This window comes from Gracilinanus agilis, chromosome 1, assembly GCF_016433145.1.
Source record: "Gracilinanus agilis isolate LMUSP501 chromosome 1, AgileGrace, whole genome shotgun sequence".
Classification (NCBI taxonomy): domain Eukaryota; kingdom Metazoa; phylum Chordata; class Mammalia; order Didelphimorphia; family Didelphidae; genus Gracilinanus; species Gracilinanus agilis.
The window spans coordinates 8,959,727-8,975,434 of NC_058130.1; the positions used below are offsets into that span (position 1 = coordinate 8,959,727).

The following is a 15,708-nucleotide window of genomic DNA, read 5'->3' on the forward strand; positions in this document are numbered from 1 at the left end:
TGGCCGAGAAGAGACGCAGAGGGGGCGGCTGGTGCCAGAATCGGGAAGAGCCGAGTTCCAGGCCCAGCTCGGGCACCCCAATGGGCCCCGGCTCAGACCAGAGTCGACGAGCCCCGGAGAAGGGGGCTGTGCTCCCACGGGACATCGGCGCCCCCTCGACCCCCTCCCCGTGGCCCCGGCTGAGAAGGCGGCGCGGGACAGAAGGGAAGCGGCCGGGGCTGGCGGGCTGCCTTTTATTCACGTGTCAGGACTGTACAAAGGGCTCACACGCGGGTGGACGAACACGCGGGGCGCGTCTTTAAAAAAGAAATACAAAGTAAACCCACAAGACAGACGGAACCATCCGCCAGAAGGGGAGACTCGACTGGACCGACCGCAGAGGTGGACAAGGGGGCGGAGACGCGGGGCGTGGCCTCGCCAGCCCCGGGAGGGCGGGCTGACCCGCGGAGGGGGCGGGGAGGACAATAAATTAATTCTTGATTAGCAGGTGGGCAGGGTCAGTGCGTGGTCACGTGGTCCTCCGGAGCCGTCCAGCCGGCACGCAGGCTTTCACACTGCAAAGGCACCAGGAAGGAGAGCGTCAGCCGGGAGGGCCGGGAATCGTCCTTCGTGACGGACTACAGGGGGATGGGGGTGGGGGGCCGAGGGGCCTTGCTCCGGAGAAGAAGGTCTACTGGGAGGGAAGCTAAGCGGGGCGGCCCGCTGGCCCTCGGGGTTCCCCCCCTTTCCAACACTTACTTTCACAGCGACAGGACCGGCTTCTCGCTGTCCTGTTTTTCCTCAGATTCCTCGTCAGAACCTGCACGGGAGACAGGAAAGAGAGGGGAGAGGAAGAGCATGAAGAGCCCCCCCCCCGGGGGGCCGGGAAAAGAGCGGGAAGTCCGGGGGGGGGGGCCGCAGGTGGGCTGCACCTACACAGAGCTTTAGGTCTGTAACGCGCTGCGCTTCACCGATGGAGTCTCGCCCTGTCCCTGGGAGTCAAGGGCTAGGATTACCCCCATTTTACAGATGGAAAAACAGAGGCTCAGGAAGTTTTAGTAACGAGAAAAGGAAGTGATGATGGCCTCTGCACCTTGTCCGCCCAGGCCTGGCCCGGAGGGGCTGTGCTGCTCCTGGTCTTTCTCCCCGGTTTCCTTCTCCCCGTGGCCATCTGCTCATCTGAGTCTCCCCCATGTGCCTAGGCTTGGCCATCCCTGTCCCCTCTCCAAGGGTCCACCCCCACCTAGTTCTCAGCTCTGTGCTGCCCTGGAGGGCCCATGAGCTCGGGATTCCCAGCATTGCTTCGGTCTGCCCTGGCACTCAGGGCTTCACTAGATTCACCAGGATGCCAAGGTGGCCTTCCGTTCCGTCTGGAGGGGACGAGTGGGGCCACGGAGGGGCCGGGGTTTTGCTGGACGTCCCTCGCCTTCCTCTCTTCTCCTCTGTCCCAAGGTCCGTGGGGAGATACACCATGACAACGAGAGGCCGGAGAGAAAGCCCAGCTTGGACTGAACCATCACATGGAAAGGCGGGTGAGGGCAGGCCCAGCTTCCCTGGGGAGCCAGAAGGAGCTCCAAGACCGAGATCTGATGATGAGCATCTCCCCGGCCCGCCCTCTCCTCCTCAGCCTCCATGGGCTCACGGGGGCTCACGGGGGGCTCACGCAAGCTGCCTACATCTCTGTCTGGGTCGCCGCACACATTTGTCCCAATGAAACCAGTTTCTGCCAGCTCCACAGGCTGCCTTGTCCTGAGGAGGCAGGTCAGGAGGCACCCTCGGGAGCCACTGCCCCGGCTCTGGCCCTTCGTGATGCCTGCTGGGCGGTGGGGCCAGGGGCCACCAAGGAGAAAGGGTGGCTGAGAGTCCTGGGCCTCGGCTCAGAGCTGGCATCTTTGATACGAAGTTGGGGTTTAAAAGAATCTGCACAGCACGCAGCGAGGGCAAGCCGTGTCCCAGATGCTGTCCCAGAGAGTCTCGGGCTCTGCTCTGAATGCTGGTCTTTAAGGGAACACCACCGGCCCCCAGCATTAGAGCCTGTTTGGTGATGCTCATCTCGTCTGGCCTCTGACAAATGCCTCGTCCCCCAAACCCAGGGGGCATTTTCCAGCACCTGGGGGCTCCTCCAAAGAAAACCCAGCAGCCCCTCCACTCACAGGGCTGCCATGACAGGGCTTGAGACTGCCCTGGAAGGTCCACACCGCGGGGCACAGACTGTTTCCCCAGGAGCAGCCTGAGAAGGCTCAGGTCAGAGGGATGCTGAGCTGGGGGAGATGAATTCATTTCCATGGCCATGGGCTGGTGCCTCGCAGCTGTCAGACCAGGGTCCCATCATGCCACAACTCTATGAAGTTTCCATGCCAGGGCACAACACTCCCCACTCCTCCCCCCTGCCCAAGGGTCTCTCTCTCGGGGCTGAAGGCTTCCTATAGTCTCTGAAACCCAGCAGGAAAAAGAGCCCGTCCAGCCTGTCCGATCACAAGAGCTGAGCTCGTCCCCTCTGTCCGGGGCTCACGTCACACGGAGGATCAGAAGAGGCATGTGCTGTGGCTTTGGTGAAAAAGCCCCCTGAGTTTCCCACAGCGTCGCCTTCTCCCAGCCTGGGGCTGTTTCACTTAACTAGAGTGCCCCGAATCGGTCCCTCAGGGGCGGGGCGGCCCCTCGCTGGAGAACCTGGCGCTCCGGCTCCCCGGCGAGGCTGCACCGGCACCGAGAGCCCGAGGACAGCCAGGCGGCCTCTCCAGACTGCCAATGAGAACGTCCAGTTCCCTCTGATCATGTTTCCTGGCCTGCGAACTCCAGAGGCAGGGAGGACCAAGAACTGTGGAATTCGTTCACCTGGCTGCCTCCCCCAGTACCACAAATGCTCCCCAATTCCACCAGGTGGCAGCAGGAGCAAAGCCCAGGTGGCCCCCGGGGCTCCCCGAGGCCAAGCTGAACCCTGGGGTTTCTCCCACCCAAGTCAGGCTGGACAAGTGGCCTCCTCCCAAGTCCCCTGGAACCCTGAGCCTTAGCCCAGCCAGAACCCCTCAGGAACCTACCAAGAGGGTTTGGGTGGGGCCAGAGCCCCCTCCTTCCCTCCTTGGGGGGCCCGAGAGCATCCAGAGCTGACAGAAGGGCTGAGGTCCCCCTCAAGAGCAGATGGGGGGCAGAAGGGAGGCAACCACACCACCCAGACGCCCGATCTTACCTGCTTCTGATTCAGGTGGAGAATAGAACTGGCCGTCCGAGAGCCCCCCCGGCGGTTGTATGAGGGCTGCCCTCTCTGAAGCGTCCTGGACCAGCAGACGTCCTAGAAAACAAGGAGCCCGGGCATGAGTGTGCCCTGGGGGGACAGGGGTACGCGGAGGAGGAAGATGCCTGGCACACAGGCCCACGGTGCCATGACAGCTGCCATGCCCCCGCCCTGATACAGGCCAGGGCTGTGCCGCCGGGCTCTTCCTTCCCCAAACAAATGGCTCCTACCAGAAGAGGACAGACACGATGCACCTCCTGAAGACAAACATCTGAAGCAGCCCTACCAGGTGCCTTGAAGGCGACTAACGGGGACCTGGAACAAGCAAGAAGCTACTGCCCAGGCCTGGCCTCCAGCAAGGACATCGTGGTGCCAGAGATGCCCCCAGGGAAGCTCGTGGAGCCTTTGAGAGCCCCCAGAAGCCCCAAGCTGCCTGCCACGTGCCCGGCATCAAGGATGGCATCACCAAATGCCAGGCTGAGAGAGGGATGCCTCCCCTCTGCTGCAGCCCTGCCTTCATCTGGTCAGACCATCGAGTCGTCCGTTTCTCTGACTCTCGGCCAGTCTTGTCCCCCGGCGTCTCCCTCGCCTGACTGGCTGGACAAGCTGGGGAGTCTGCGCGGAACGACTCTGAGTGCAGAAGTCCCGAAAGGCGGCGGGCCTGAATCCTGGCTTTCTCCAGGGGACTCGCCCCCGCGCGGAGCCCTTCCTTATACCTTGGTTCCACTCTTTTACTGTGAAATCTCCTGGAAATGGCACAGGGAGCGCCCGGGAGTCCTGCGTGCTCTCTTCGGGGTGCTCAGGAACGTTCCTCTCTCACTTTACCATCGTGGGACGCCGTGTTCCCGGGGTGCAGCCTGGGGCTCCGAGGCTCCCGGCCCTCCTAAGCACGTAATGCGTCCTGGCCAGAAGGGGCCCCCACAGCCTGGGCCTGGTGTCCTAACTGGAGGGGAAGAAGGATCCAGGAAGCAGAGGCCGAAGGACTCCATCAATCTAGCCTCAGCCACACCACCGGTCAGTTAAGGAATGTCGTCTCTGACACGATGAGGTTCTTTTCACCACAGCGGGCCTCGCACCCTGGGGTGCCCTTGGGCTCCTTGCCTGTGCTAAAAGGCCTTCTTTACACCCCTGCTTCCCTCTCAGGCCCAGCCATCCGAAGGCCATCCAAAACCCCCACCCTCCAGGGCTGCCAACCACCCAGGATGGCTGGAGAGCCGGAGGGCCAGGGCTCTGGTTCTGGGTCCAGGGGGCCTGGGAATGCCAGGGTTTGCAGCTTCTCTCATCAGCCGTCAAGTGAACCATTATGACTGCTGCCCGGGCATAAGGTGAGAGTGTCTGGGACCCAGGAAGAGGCCTCTCTAAGAAGGACCAAGAGGGACGCTCGCTTCCCCGGAGCTGCTCTGACGGCCGCATCGTGCCTCCAGATAGATCCCAAGACAGCAGGTCTGTGTTGGGGACACTAAGAGAAAGGGGGAGCAGGCTTGGCCGACCATCTGGGGAGGCTCTAGCAGCTGGAGGGGGGCCTGGGGAAGCCCTGCAGGAAAAGAGGGATTCTACAAGGTGGGCGAAGAGAAGGGACGGCCTGGGCAAAGGCTGGACATGGAAGGGGCAGCAGCCGGAAGACCAGCCAACAAAGGGCTGTCAGCGGTGGCCAATAAGGCCGGGAGGGAGGGCCGAAGCCAGGCTGTGAAGGCCTTTAAGCACCAAGTAGGCACTGACAGAAAAATTGTCCAAAGGGACAGCTTGGGCTAAAAACACCAAGACTTTCATTGGCTGACGAATGCTCTTCACACACCCGGCCTTTCTCTGAGAGGACTTTGGGCAGAAAACAGATAACCCAATAATCCATTTACTAGCTTGGTCGGGGGACGCCACGTGAGGAGGAAGCCCGGTGTCCGGGCAGCCCTCGGGATCTCAGCCTGTCCGACTGCTCTTCCCATCTGCAGGCAGACCGGGGAAGCCCCCGAGCACACCAGGCCCTTTGTGGCAGGACCGTGAAGGCTCTGTGAAGGCTCCGTCACCCCGAAGGCCTAATCAAGGGCTCCCACCCTGACCCTAAGGCCGGTCAATGGCAGCCTCTTGTCCTCCTCAAGCCTCTCCAGGGATTCTCTGGGCTGGAAGCCCCTTGTGGCAGCCTCTTCCTACACGCCATCCGGCCTCTCTCCTCCTCCTCCCAACGTGCCTGCTGCCTCCGCGCATCCTCGCACTCGGGCCCCCATCACCACCGGCCCACTGCGGCCTGGCCCCCCTCTATGCCCCCCCACACCTCTGGAGAGGCTCCTCTTGACCTCCATTTCTAACTGCTCTCTCCCGGGTTTTTGTCACTGTTGTCCTCACTCGGCCACTTCAAAGAATTTGTTCTGCCCTCCCGTCCCTCGTCATTCTGCCGCCCTGCCCAGCTAACGTCCGCCTCGGCCGTTCTGGCCTTCCTCGGTCCTCCAGGCCAACCCTGCTGCCATGGCGCCACTGCCTGGCTTTCTGGTATCTCAGGCTCAGCTGATCTCAGGCCCCCACGTCCGCTCCCTCTCAGTCCATCTTGGCCCATCCCAGTCCGTCCCTCTGGGGGGGGGGGAGGGGGAGGACGGCAGAAAGAAGGGAAGATGAAGAAATTCAGGCTGGAGGGCTGCCCCGAGCTCAGGGAAGCAGAGGGGCAGCGCCTACTGCTCCGTCCCGTCCTCTGAGAAGAAACGCAAATCGTCCTCCTTCCAAGCCCACCTACGTCTGTCCTCAGGCCCAGGGTCTGCTCCATCCTTCAGCCTCTCTCTCAGGCACCCTCCTGAGGACTCTTTTCCCTAAAAGGTCTAAAAAGGATGCTTAAAACAAATGGCAAAAGGCCAAAAAGACCCCGTCCTCGAGCCGTCCTTAATGGCCACAATTCTACAGATATCGATATCCATACTCGCTGCCTCCACGTCCTCTAAGCCACAATCCTCCCATCAAGACAATCTGGCTTCTGGCTCTCCCCCTCCCCCCACCGCCCCCCAAAACCAGAATCCCTTGATGAACGGCGGCGGCTGCCCCCGCACTTTGGAACACTCTCTCCTCCTCATGCTCCTGGTAAAGGCTGCTGGGAGAGAATGCCGATTTGCACTGGGAAGGCCAGTGACACTTGGGAGTAGCTTGAGGACCCTGGGCAAGTCATGGTTCGCCTCTTTCAGCCTCAGTTTCCTTAGCTGTAAAAGAGGGACAATGACGTCGCCTCCATCCCAAGGCTGTTGGGATGGCGCAGGAGATTTTTTAAACACTGCACAAATACGAGCTCTTGTTTTTCTTACTATTACTCTCCTCTGCCCGGCCCTCTTGGCATCAGAGGTCCCTGGCTCTGCCCCAAGGCTGGGTACTCCATAGGGCTCCTTCCTCTTCAAACGAAGCTTCTTCCTTGGACGATCCCAGCTGGGCCTTCCAGGAGACGCCAGACACGATCTCTGCCGTCTCTCCAACCTCTCCCAGAGAAGTGACTGTAGATGTGTCTGTGATCTAAGACGCAGAGACCCTTCATGAGGCAATGCTTGCTCTTTCTGGTGGAGGCCCGAGCTGGCAGCCTGGCGCCGCCTTGCTCTGCCAGAGGGAACAGGGGCAGGAGCCCGGCATGTTGTGGGGGACGACGGGGCGCTCCACCAAAAAACTGCTCAGAACTTCTGAACATAGAATACAAAGTGCCAACTGCAAAACCTACAGATTTCATGGCATGACGGAGTGAGGGGCGAACAAACCTAGGCTAGGCGACTCCGAGACACAGAGCGATTAAAATGAACAATTTCAGTGACAAACAACAAATTCCACAAGCCACCAAGAGAAAGGAAAGGCCTTCAGATATCAAAGAAAAGAAATCAGCAACCCAAGATGACTCTGTATCCCCCAGAAATGGCAGAAAGGGACAGACTGTATTCTGGAGACAATGCAACATGACATGCCTCCACATCTAAGCAGGGAAATGGCATTCAGTAAGAGAAAGGTACTTGAAGGTTTATTAGAAAGAAAACTTGATGGGCATCGAGTATCTCCACAAATACCCCAGGTGACAGGAATTAATAAAACAAATTACTCCAGGGGAAAAAAGAAAAAGAAAAAAGGAAGAAAAACTCTAAAAAAGAAAACTTCCTATAAGGATTAAAACAATAACAATGAGATGACAAGAGGGAAAATTAAGAGACTTCTTCAAAGGCAGTCAAGGAGACAAAGGTAAAAGTGGGAATATGCAATGGAAGAATGTGGCTGTTGCTTCAGGAACTAAATTTCCCAACATGCTGCTAGAGTCAAGATCACATTTTCTTAGTGGGAACGAACTGCAGAATGGGAGGGGCCAGAAAGGGAGAAAGAGGAGGAAGAAAGGTAGAGAGGAAGGCGTGATGACTTCTTAAGGCGATGGCAAACAACCAAGCGAAAAACCTTCCTGTGCTCTCTCAGGAAGATGACTTACCAAAAAAAAAAAAAAAAAAAAAAAAAAAAAAAAAAAAAAAAAGGATAAGGAGTGAAAGGAAGGGACAGAAAGAAGAGAAAAGAAGAAAATTTCTTCTGTGCTGGAAGGGGATCCCCCTGAAGAACATGACCAGGCTGGGCAGAGACGGTCCATGATGGGAGGCAGGGACCGTGTGTGTTGAGCCTGCAGGGAGCTGGTGCAGACACCACCTCTGGGACACGGCTTTGCCGCCATAGCTGGTCTCCCGCCTTAAAGAAGAGGCATCAGAACAACTGATGTCCAGAAGGATGGGAGCGCCTGGACCCCGAAAGAAGTCCTGGCAAATGAGAAAAAAGGATCCCAGGGCAGGCCGTCCGTATGCACTGCCCAAGGAAGGACACAAGGAAATGTCTGCCACAGGGCAGTCCTTCTGTCTAATTTATCTCCTCCAAGAACTGATACCTAAGAGTGAGACACAACAACAACAAAAGAACAAAGCACAGACAGAAAGGGGGAAAACTACAAAAGAAAAAGAAATCCTTCTCAGAACAAGGAACAGAGAGTTAAACAAACTAGCCAGAAGACAAGCAGAGAGAGAAGAGGAAGGGGCTTTTAACTGATTACATAATTGAGGGGAAAGAGGAAAAGAATCTGAGAACTGGACAAAAGCAAATGTGGGAAGGAGTGGCACACAAGGGAGGGAGAGTCCCCTAAAGTCGATCACACAAATCTCCTAGAGCAGTGATGGGCAAACATCGGCAGGCCAGACGCGGCCCCCTGAAATGTTCTATCCAGCAGCGTGACATGATTCCTAATGTAACGAATACAAGGAATAGGATACGATACAAGACTTCTCTCCCCACCTGAGTTCCAGCCACAGTGTGCAGGGGGCTCTTCCGGATGCCCCCTGCCCTCTCTAACAACAGCCAAGAATCCTGAGCATTGAGCGCGCTTTAAGGTTGACAGAGCATTTGATGTGTATCCTCTCATTTGATCCTCACAACCACCATGCTAGGCAGGTGCCCTTATCATCTCTATTTGACAGATGAAGAAACCGAGGCAGGCAGAGATTATGTGACTTGCCCAAGGTCACTCGGTAAATCAGAACCCAGCATTCACTTCCAACCCCTTCTGCAGAACTCTCCTTCCCTCCCCAAAGCCAGAAATCCTCAAGCCTCCTCTCAGCCCCATGCAATCCTCTTCGGTCCTCAAGGCCTGCCTCGCTGCCTCCTCTCCATCTCCTGCCCAGCAGCTGAAAGCCATCTCTGCTTTGCCCACGTCCCCTGCTGCCATGCCAGCTCCTGGGGCACGGCGTCCCCCCGCAGCCCCAAGGGCCAGGCCTCTGCTGCTGTTTCTCCCAGCATCCCCTGCCCTTCCCGCCACGCTAGCCTGGCCGAAGGCAATTAGCCAACAGATGCGAGGAGGTCCGTCCTGCGGGGTGCCAGAGCCCCTGCCCCTCCAGCGCGGCTTCCCCCCAGTCTGTTGGGGTGCATGAAGAGGAGCCCCGAAGCCCCCAACTCCTAGAGGGTACCAGAATCGCGTCTGCATCGTGATATCATCTTGTAACGATGAATTTAAATGAAAATGACTTAAATTACTTTCATGCCGTTCTTATTTGTGCTAATTTATTATTGATATTCTCTGATATCTAATTAAATTGGCCGTTAATTAGCACATGATCTGACCTATTCTGGAACAGAAACGCACTTCCAGGTTTCTTTCTACGACACCCAAATCTATTAGCACATCTACGGATGCGGGTCCATCGTTCCTATCGGGGTCCAAGCTCTAAGAACCCTCCTGTACTCCCTGGCAGTGGGCTCTGCCCTCTCCAGAATGAAGAAATGAATGAACGAATGAAGGCGAGCCCAGTTTCTGCCAGCCGCGGTGCCCCCCTTCTCCCTTCCCAGCAGCCTCCCAGGGCCCTGCGTGGGGCTCCCCCTGCCCCCCACACGAAGGACAGCTTACTCGTCTCTTCCTCTGCTTCTTGTGGCAACACTTTGAAATCCAGAAACCAGGTTTCGATCCAGGCCAGGATGAAGGAGATGATGGGCAGAACATACCCGAAAGCCCCCTGAGAGAAGAGCTGAAAAACAAAGGGGGAGGCCCGGGGTGAGCCGCTGGTGCCGGCGCCTGCAGCCGGAGGGGGACGCGGGGGACGCGGGGGCGCAGGGCGAGCACATACCTTGGAGAGGATGACTTTTGCTAGTAAGAAGGCACTCGTCACAGCTGTCGTCAACTGAGAGAGAAACGCCGGAGCGGGTCAATTCAGAGGCTTGAAACCATGAAGCCCACATAACAGCGGGGCAACGAGCCTGAGCTAAGTGAGGAGGGAGACCCCTACCAGCTCCTGAGCCCAGAGACACCGAGAGGGAACAGAGGGCCCCCCGGACCCCCAGGCGTACAATCCCACATTCCCACCCCAGAGACCCCAGATAGCTCTCATTGGGCAGAGGGAAGAGGGCTGGAGGGCCACCGTGTGGAGGGGCACAGCAGGGGGAATCCCTTCTCCGGCCTGATCCCTTGAATTCTTGAAGATGGACAAAGCTACTTAAACGTCCATCGAAGCGTTCTTTATTCAGGCCATTTAGGACTCAGACACCTGAGCAAAAGCCAGCCAAAGGCCTCAGGGAGCAGCCTTCACCCCCAAAGCCCACCGGTGCCCCGAGGGGCTCCCTCCACCTCCCTCCTCCCCTTTCCCCCACTTTCTGGCTTTCCTGAGTCTCTGGATGCTCCGGGCCCCTGATAGACTGGAACCCCCCTGAGGAGAGGGACCACCTCATGTTCTTGTGTCTGAGCCCCAGGCCCGGCCTCTCCTAAGGGTTTAGCAAACTCTCTGTCCCTCTATTTCCCTACCGTTTGTCAGGGTTCAGAGATGGAGGAGATTCATTTAGAGATGGGTAAGTGTGATTAGGGGGTGCCTTCACTTCCTCAGGGTCAGAGACCAGGAGCAGGAGCCCCGGATCCTACACTGAAGCTGGAAGAGAGGCTGGAGGCCGTGTGGCCAGATGGCAGAGTGGAACAAAGGCAGAGGACCCAAGTTCAAATGCCACCTCTAAGCCTCAGTTCTCTCATCTGTAAAACGGGGATAATAAGAGCATCGGATGCCCTCTGGGGGTTGTCGTAGGACCAAATAAGATCATATCTAAAGCCCTTTGCAAGTCTTAAAGCTTACAGGCCTACGAGGACCTACATTGCCCCTGCATGCTGTCTGCCAGGAACACCACTCTGTCCCGTCCCCAGGCACTGATTAGACACCCCCTGTGTGCCAGGCACTGTGCTAAGGGTGGGAGATACAAAGACAGGCAGAAACCAGCCAGTGGTGTTCTCCGGAGTGCCCAGCCTAGCGAGGGAGAAGACAGCAAACTCCTCTGGCTGGCCAAGCCGCACACAGGATGAGGGGCAGCCTTAGAGAAGGCTCCAAGATTCATCCCCTCGAAAGTAAAAACAAGAATCATGTAACCATGGAAATTTTCTCTAAAAAAATAAAATATTTAAATTAAAAAAAAAAAAGGTTCATCCCCTCATCCTCCAAGGGATGCACAGCACCAGGGGGGAGGTGGGGTGTCCCCTGGTCAATAATTCACTTGTCAGGAGTCTGAAGGGACCCCTTTGGCCTGAGATGGACAGAGGAAGAAGGAAGCACCTGAAGGGCAAACCCGGCTCTGAACATCTGCGCTGGAGAGCCCAGAAACGGCGTGGGGCCCCCCATCCCTGCCAGCATTCCTCAGGGGCAGGAGGGCCTCTCAGCTAATAACAAGGGCCCCGAAGCGAGGAGGGCACTCACCGCTACGGCCCACCAGTGGCGCAGCCTGCACACTGCGTATGCCAGGATTAACACTTTAAATCGGAAAACGGCCAGGAGCTGTTTCACAGAGGAAAGGAGGAAAGAATCGTTTTAATGGACAAAACAAGTGCCTCTGACACTAGGCATCTGGCTGCTGCCTTAGAGCCCCGGAAATCTGAGACCGTCTCATTTTATTCACGAGGAAATTGAGGCAGCAGGGGTGCCATGGCCCCGGGTCACCCACAGACTCCCAGGTCAGCACTCGGCTGGTCACACAGAGCCGGACGGAGCCCAGGGGTGAAGGGACGGCCAGGGCCAGCCTGCTGCAGGTCGTCTCCCACGGATAAGCACTTCTCTGCCTAGGATTTATCCAAGAAATAAGTGGCTGCACCATCCCTTGGGATACTGGCACGGCCTCTCCTACATAATATTGATACTGATATGGGGCGGCTTGGTGGTAGAGGGCAGAGTGCCTGGCCTGAAGTCAGAACTAGGCCTGAGTTCAAATCCATCCTTGGATATTTACTAGTTCCATGACCCTGGCCAAGTCAGTTGAACACTATTTGCCTCAATTTCCTCAACAGTAAAATGGGCTAATCACAGAACCTACCTCTCAGGGTTGCTGAGGATTAAATAAGATGATATTTAGCACAAAGTGCCACCTAAAGGCTCATTCCCAAAGGAAGACCCAGCCAGACTGCCCTGGGTTCAAGGGCTCCATTCCTCCACTGGCTACTTCCCAGCTGGTTAAGGGCTGGGAGGTGACAGGTCCAAAGAGAAGGAGACCAGTGATGCCAGGGGCCAGCGTGGAGGTGATTTTTGTCTCTCACCCAAGGGCAAAGGGCAGCAAGAAGGGGGGAGCCCAGAGCATCCGCCTTCCGACTGCGACTGCATCAACCAAGAGGCACAGCCTGGGGAAATACTCACAAATATGTCAAAATAAGAAGAATAGTAGTCATACTGCATCACCTCCTTCTCTAAGGTGTTCTCAATGCCCCCATTCACCTAGGAGGAAAAGAAAGAAGAAAACAGGCGCATATGAACACAAAGCAAACAGGAACTTTCCAGGGCGCATCCCTGCCCCCTCCTCAGAAGATGGAAGAAAAGAGCAGAGAGAAGGCTCTGTGTTGGAGTCTGAGGATCCCCTACCTCCTGGAAGCATGTCCAGGGGGAAATGCTTCTCTCTAGCCTCAGCTTACTCGTGGAGTCAGAGAGCAGACAAGAGTGACTGGTCTGGATAAGCTTGGCTAAGGACCATTCTGCCTCTAAGTCTGTCATATCCTAGTAACTTCAATATTCAATCCATTCATTCATTAAAGAGAAGTATGACAAGAGAGGGAAGGGACCTCTGAGAGGACTCAGTCTCCCTCCCCTCAGTTTACATATTGGGGAATAGAGACTGTCCCAAGGTCACATAGAGAGTCAGAGAGAGCAGATGAGTCAGGCTCTTCCTGCCCACCATGGACAAGAAGACACTGAGCTCAGGGCCAGAGATCCTTTGATCCTTCCTTCCATCCATCCATCCATCTATCCATCCTTCCGTCCATCCATCCATTCTTCCTTCTATCCATCTATCCATCTTTCCATCCATCCATCCATTCTTCCTTCTATCCATCCATCCTTCCATCCATCCATGCATCCATGCATCATCCAACCTTCTTTCCATCCATCCATCCATCCATCCATCCATCCATCCATCCATCCATCCTTCCTTCCATCCATCCATCCATCCATCCTTCCTTCCTTCCATCCTTCCATCCATCCATCCATCCATCACCCAACCTTCTTTCCATCCATCTGTCCATCCTTCCATCCATCCACCCATCCTTCCATCCATCCTTCCATCCATCTATCCATCCACAGCTGAACAGGGAGTCCTTGCTCTCCCAGAGCTGATTGAGGGGGTGATGGGCTGTGTACTTCTGCCTGAAGGAAGGCTGTGACATTAAGTGATGGCTCACGAGGAAAGAACACTCTTCAATTTACAAAGTATTGTCCTCACTTAGGAAAAATATGATCCATTTTTTTAAAGGCTCACAAAATATGAACTAGAATAAAACTCTTCCCTCCACTGCAAGTTGGAACTGTGACCTCCTGCTCTCACTGGACAATCAGGGGCTTCTTGTTGACCTAAAAGCTTCTGGACTAAAGCCACTTTCTCTGCCACACTCAGGCCAGCTGGCTTTGCAGTATTTCCAGTTATGCCATAGACTCTGGGTAGATTGCTTTCTTTCCTGCTCCCTGCTGCTTTCAGTCTGCAATTCTCCCACTCATATCTTTCCTCAAAAAAGGCAAGAAAAGAGTATTTTCCAAATAGTGATGCCAACAAGGGTTCCCAAACCACCCCAGGCTCTGACCTCTGCTCTCTAGCTAATAGAGTAACAGCCTTATGTCTGGGGGGGACTGGCTCATGAGGGGTCCCCACAATTCCAGCCTGGACAAGATAGGGAGACGAAGTCGCCAAAGAAAAGGAGAGCATGGGCACTGGGCTGGCTAATGGTAGCCCTGGAGGAGGTTCGCTTTCATAAAAGGCAGAAGATTTACAGGGTCTGAATTCTGAGTGCAGGCTCCCACTTGGTGGCAGGGTTCACTGGTCACTGGATCTGGCACTGGAAGCCCTCAGGGATATTATGGCGAAATCCTTTCATTTCAGAGATGAGATAACTGAGGCCAGAGGTCAACATTCTGGCTTGAGGGAGAACTGAGCTACCTCTGGCTTCCCAAACCAGAGTCCTCCCCAGGAGGCCTCTTTGTCTCCTGGATCTAATCTGGAAGGAACTTTGGAGGCCACGTAGACCATCCTCTTCACCTGTAACGAGAGAGGAAACTGAGGCCCGGAAGGTGAAGTCTGAGACACAGTGTGACCCCAGGGTTTCCTGACTCCAAGGCCTGAGCTCTCCCTTCACTTTCATTTAAACCCAGAAACAGGAGAAAAAGCAGGAAGGAGACCAAAAATCTCACAAAGAGACCTTGAAGGTGGGTCACTTTCTCAGAGCTTCTTCAATTCTTGGTGCTAAGTTTTCTAATCATTTGAATAAAAAACACAGTTATTCTTGATTTCTCAGGATATGAGAAGATTTCTGTTAAAATCCCCTGCAGTGTTCCCCAAGCTTTTTGAAAGCAGTGGGTGGGTAACAGGGTGAGAATCTACAAAATCCTGGAGAGAACCCTTGACTCAAGGAGCCTCTCTGGCCCAAAGTCAGAGCAACATCAAAGCTTTTCTTGGTCTCCCTTTTTCCTGAGAAGACGGATGTGATTTCTGGTCCCGACAGTGCTTACACATTTCATGCCCACTCAAGGCCGAAGGGACCGCACACTTAAGGTTAATTTACAGAACGGAAGAGCAACCAGAAATGGACAGACAAGAGGGTGCTGAGTAAAGAACGTCCTCTACTCTTTCTGGAAAAACCAAAGAACAGCAGCAATGGCCAAGAAAGGCGCTTTTGGTCAACATTACTGCTTGGTGGGCCCCACCTAGAAAAGCACTTACTTGGTCTTGCCTTGTTCCTCACATTAAATAATTGATCAACTGTCTCCTGAAAAGACCCTTCTGATCCTTATTTGCTGGCGGCTCACTTAAAGGGAGACTTCCTAGGAAAACCTGCCTGGAATCCTGGGCAGAGGAGAAGAACGGCAGTGAGCTCTCCCAGAGTTTGTGACAGAGAAGAAAGTGAAGAATAATCTGACTTCTCTCTCCCTAGGCTTTTGGAGAATCGATTCCAAAGGAAGGAGAAGCCATATTCTGCAGAGGAAGATTGCCTGGAGGATGAGCCACTGAAGAATGACATTCCAATGGGAACTGTTTGAAGAGACTGGCAAGGATGATGCAAAGAGGGCTCCCCAAGCTATTATCCTAAAAGATCTGCACAGAAGGTGGAAGCAAGGGCAGGCAGTGGAGGATGAAGACAATGCGTGGTGTGATTCCAGAAAAAGAATGTCAAGAGCATGAAGGCCCCAAATGAGCCAAGGGTGGCAAGAGGCACATCAAGGACAAGCAAAGAACCAAGGAATGGACAGAGTAAAAATAGCCAGAAACCAGGAGAAGGTAGAGATGCCACATTCTTATTGTGCTTCTCCATTTTTAGGCCATCTTGCCCTGGGAATGGAAGATCAAAGATGGCGACAGGGATGCTGAGATGCAGGATAAGGCAGAGAGCCCTTCCCTGGCTGCCTCGATGAAAAAGTCACCTCCGTCCTTAGAGTGAAAGAAGTAGTGGAGACGGCTGGTGAGCCACTATGGTAGCATCCAGAAGCCTGCTGAGGGAAGAAGTGCCTCGGGACTGAAAAAAGGGCAACGTGCTTGTTTTCAAA

The 15,708-nt window shown here is 55.2% G+C and overlaps 1 protein-coding gene across 1 annotated transcript in view; it reads right to left on the bottom strand.

Moving 5' to 3' along the window:
- Positions 1 to 219: 219 nt before the first annotated feature.
- Positions 220 to 15,708, bottom strand: part of STARD3NL (STARD3 N-terminal like) — a 47,508-nt gene continuing 32,019 nt past the window's right edge. Inside the window, exons 3-9 of the mRNA XM_044656779.1 lie at positions 12,325 to 12,402; positions 11,398 to 11,475; positions 9,796 to 9,849; positions 9,579 to 9,696; positions 3,167 to 3,268; positions 739 to 799; positions 220 to 554 (exon numbers count right to left, since the gene is read on the bottom strand). Of these exons, the coding sequence (XP_044512714.1) occupies positions 741 to 799; positions 3,167 to 3,268; positions 9,579 to 9,696; positions 9,796 to 9,849; positions 11,398 to 11,475; positions 12,325 to 12,402 (489 nt within the window). The 3' untranslated portion in view covers positions 220 to 554; positions 739 to 740. The remainder of the gene's footprint in view (positions 555 to 738; positions 800 to 3,166; positions 3,269 to 9,578; positions 9,697 to 9,795; positions 9,850 to 11,397; positions 11,476 to 12,324; positions 12,403 to 15,708) is intronic.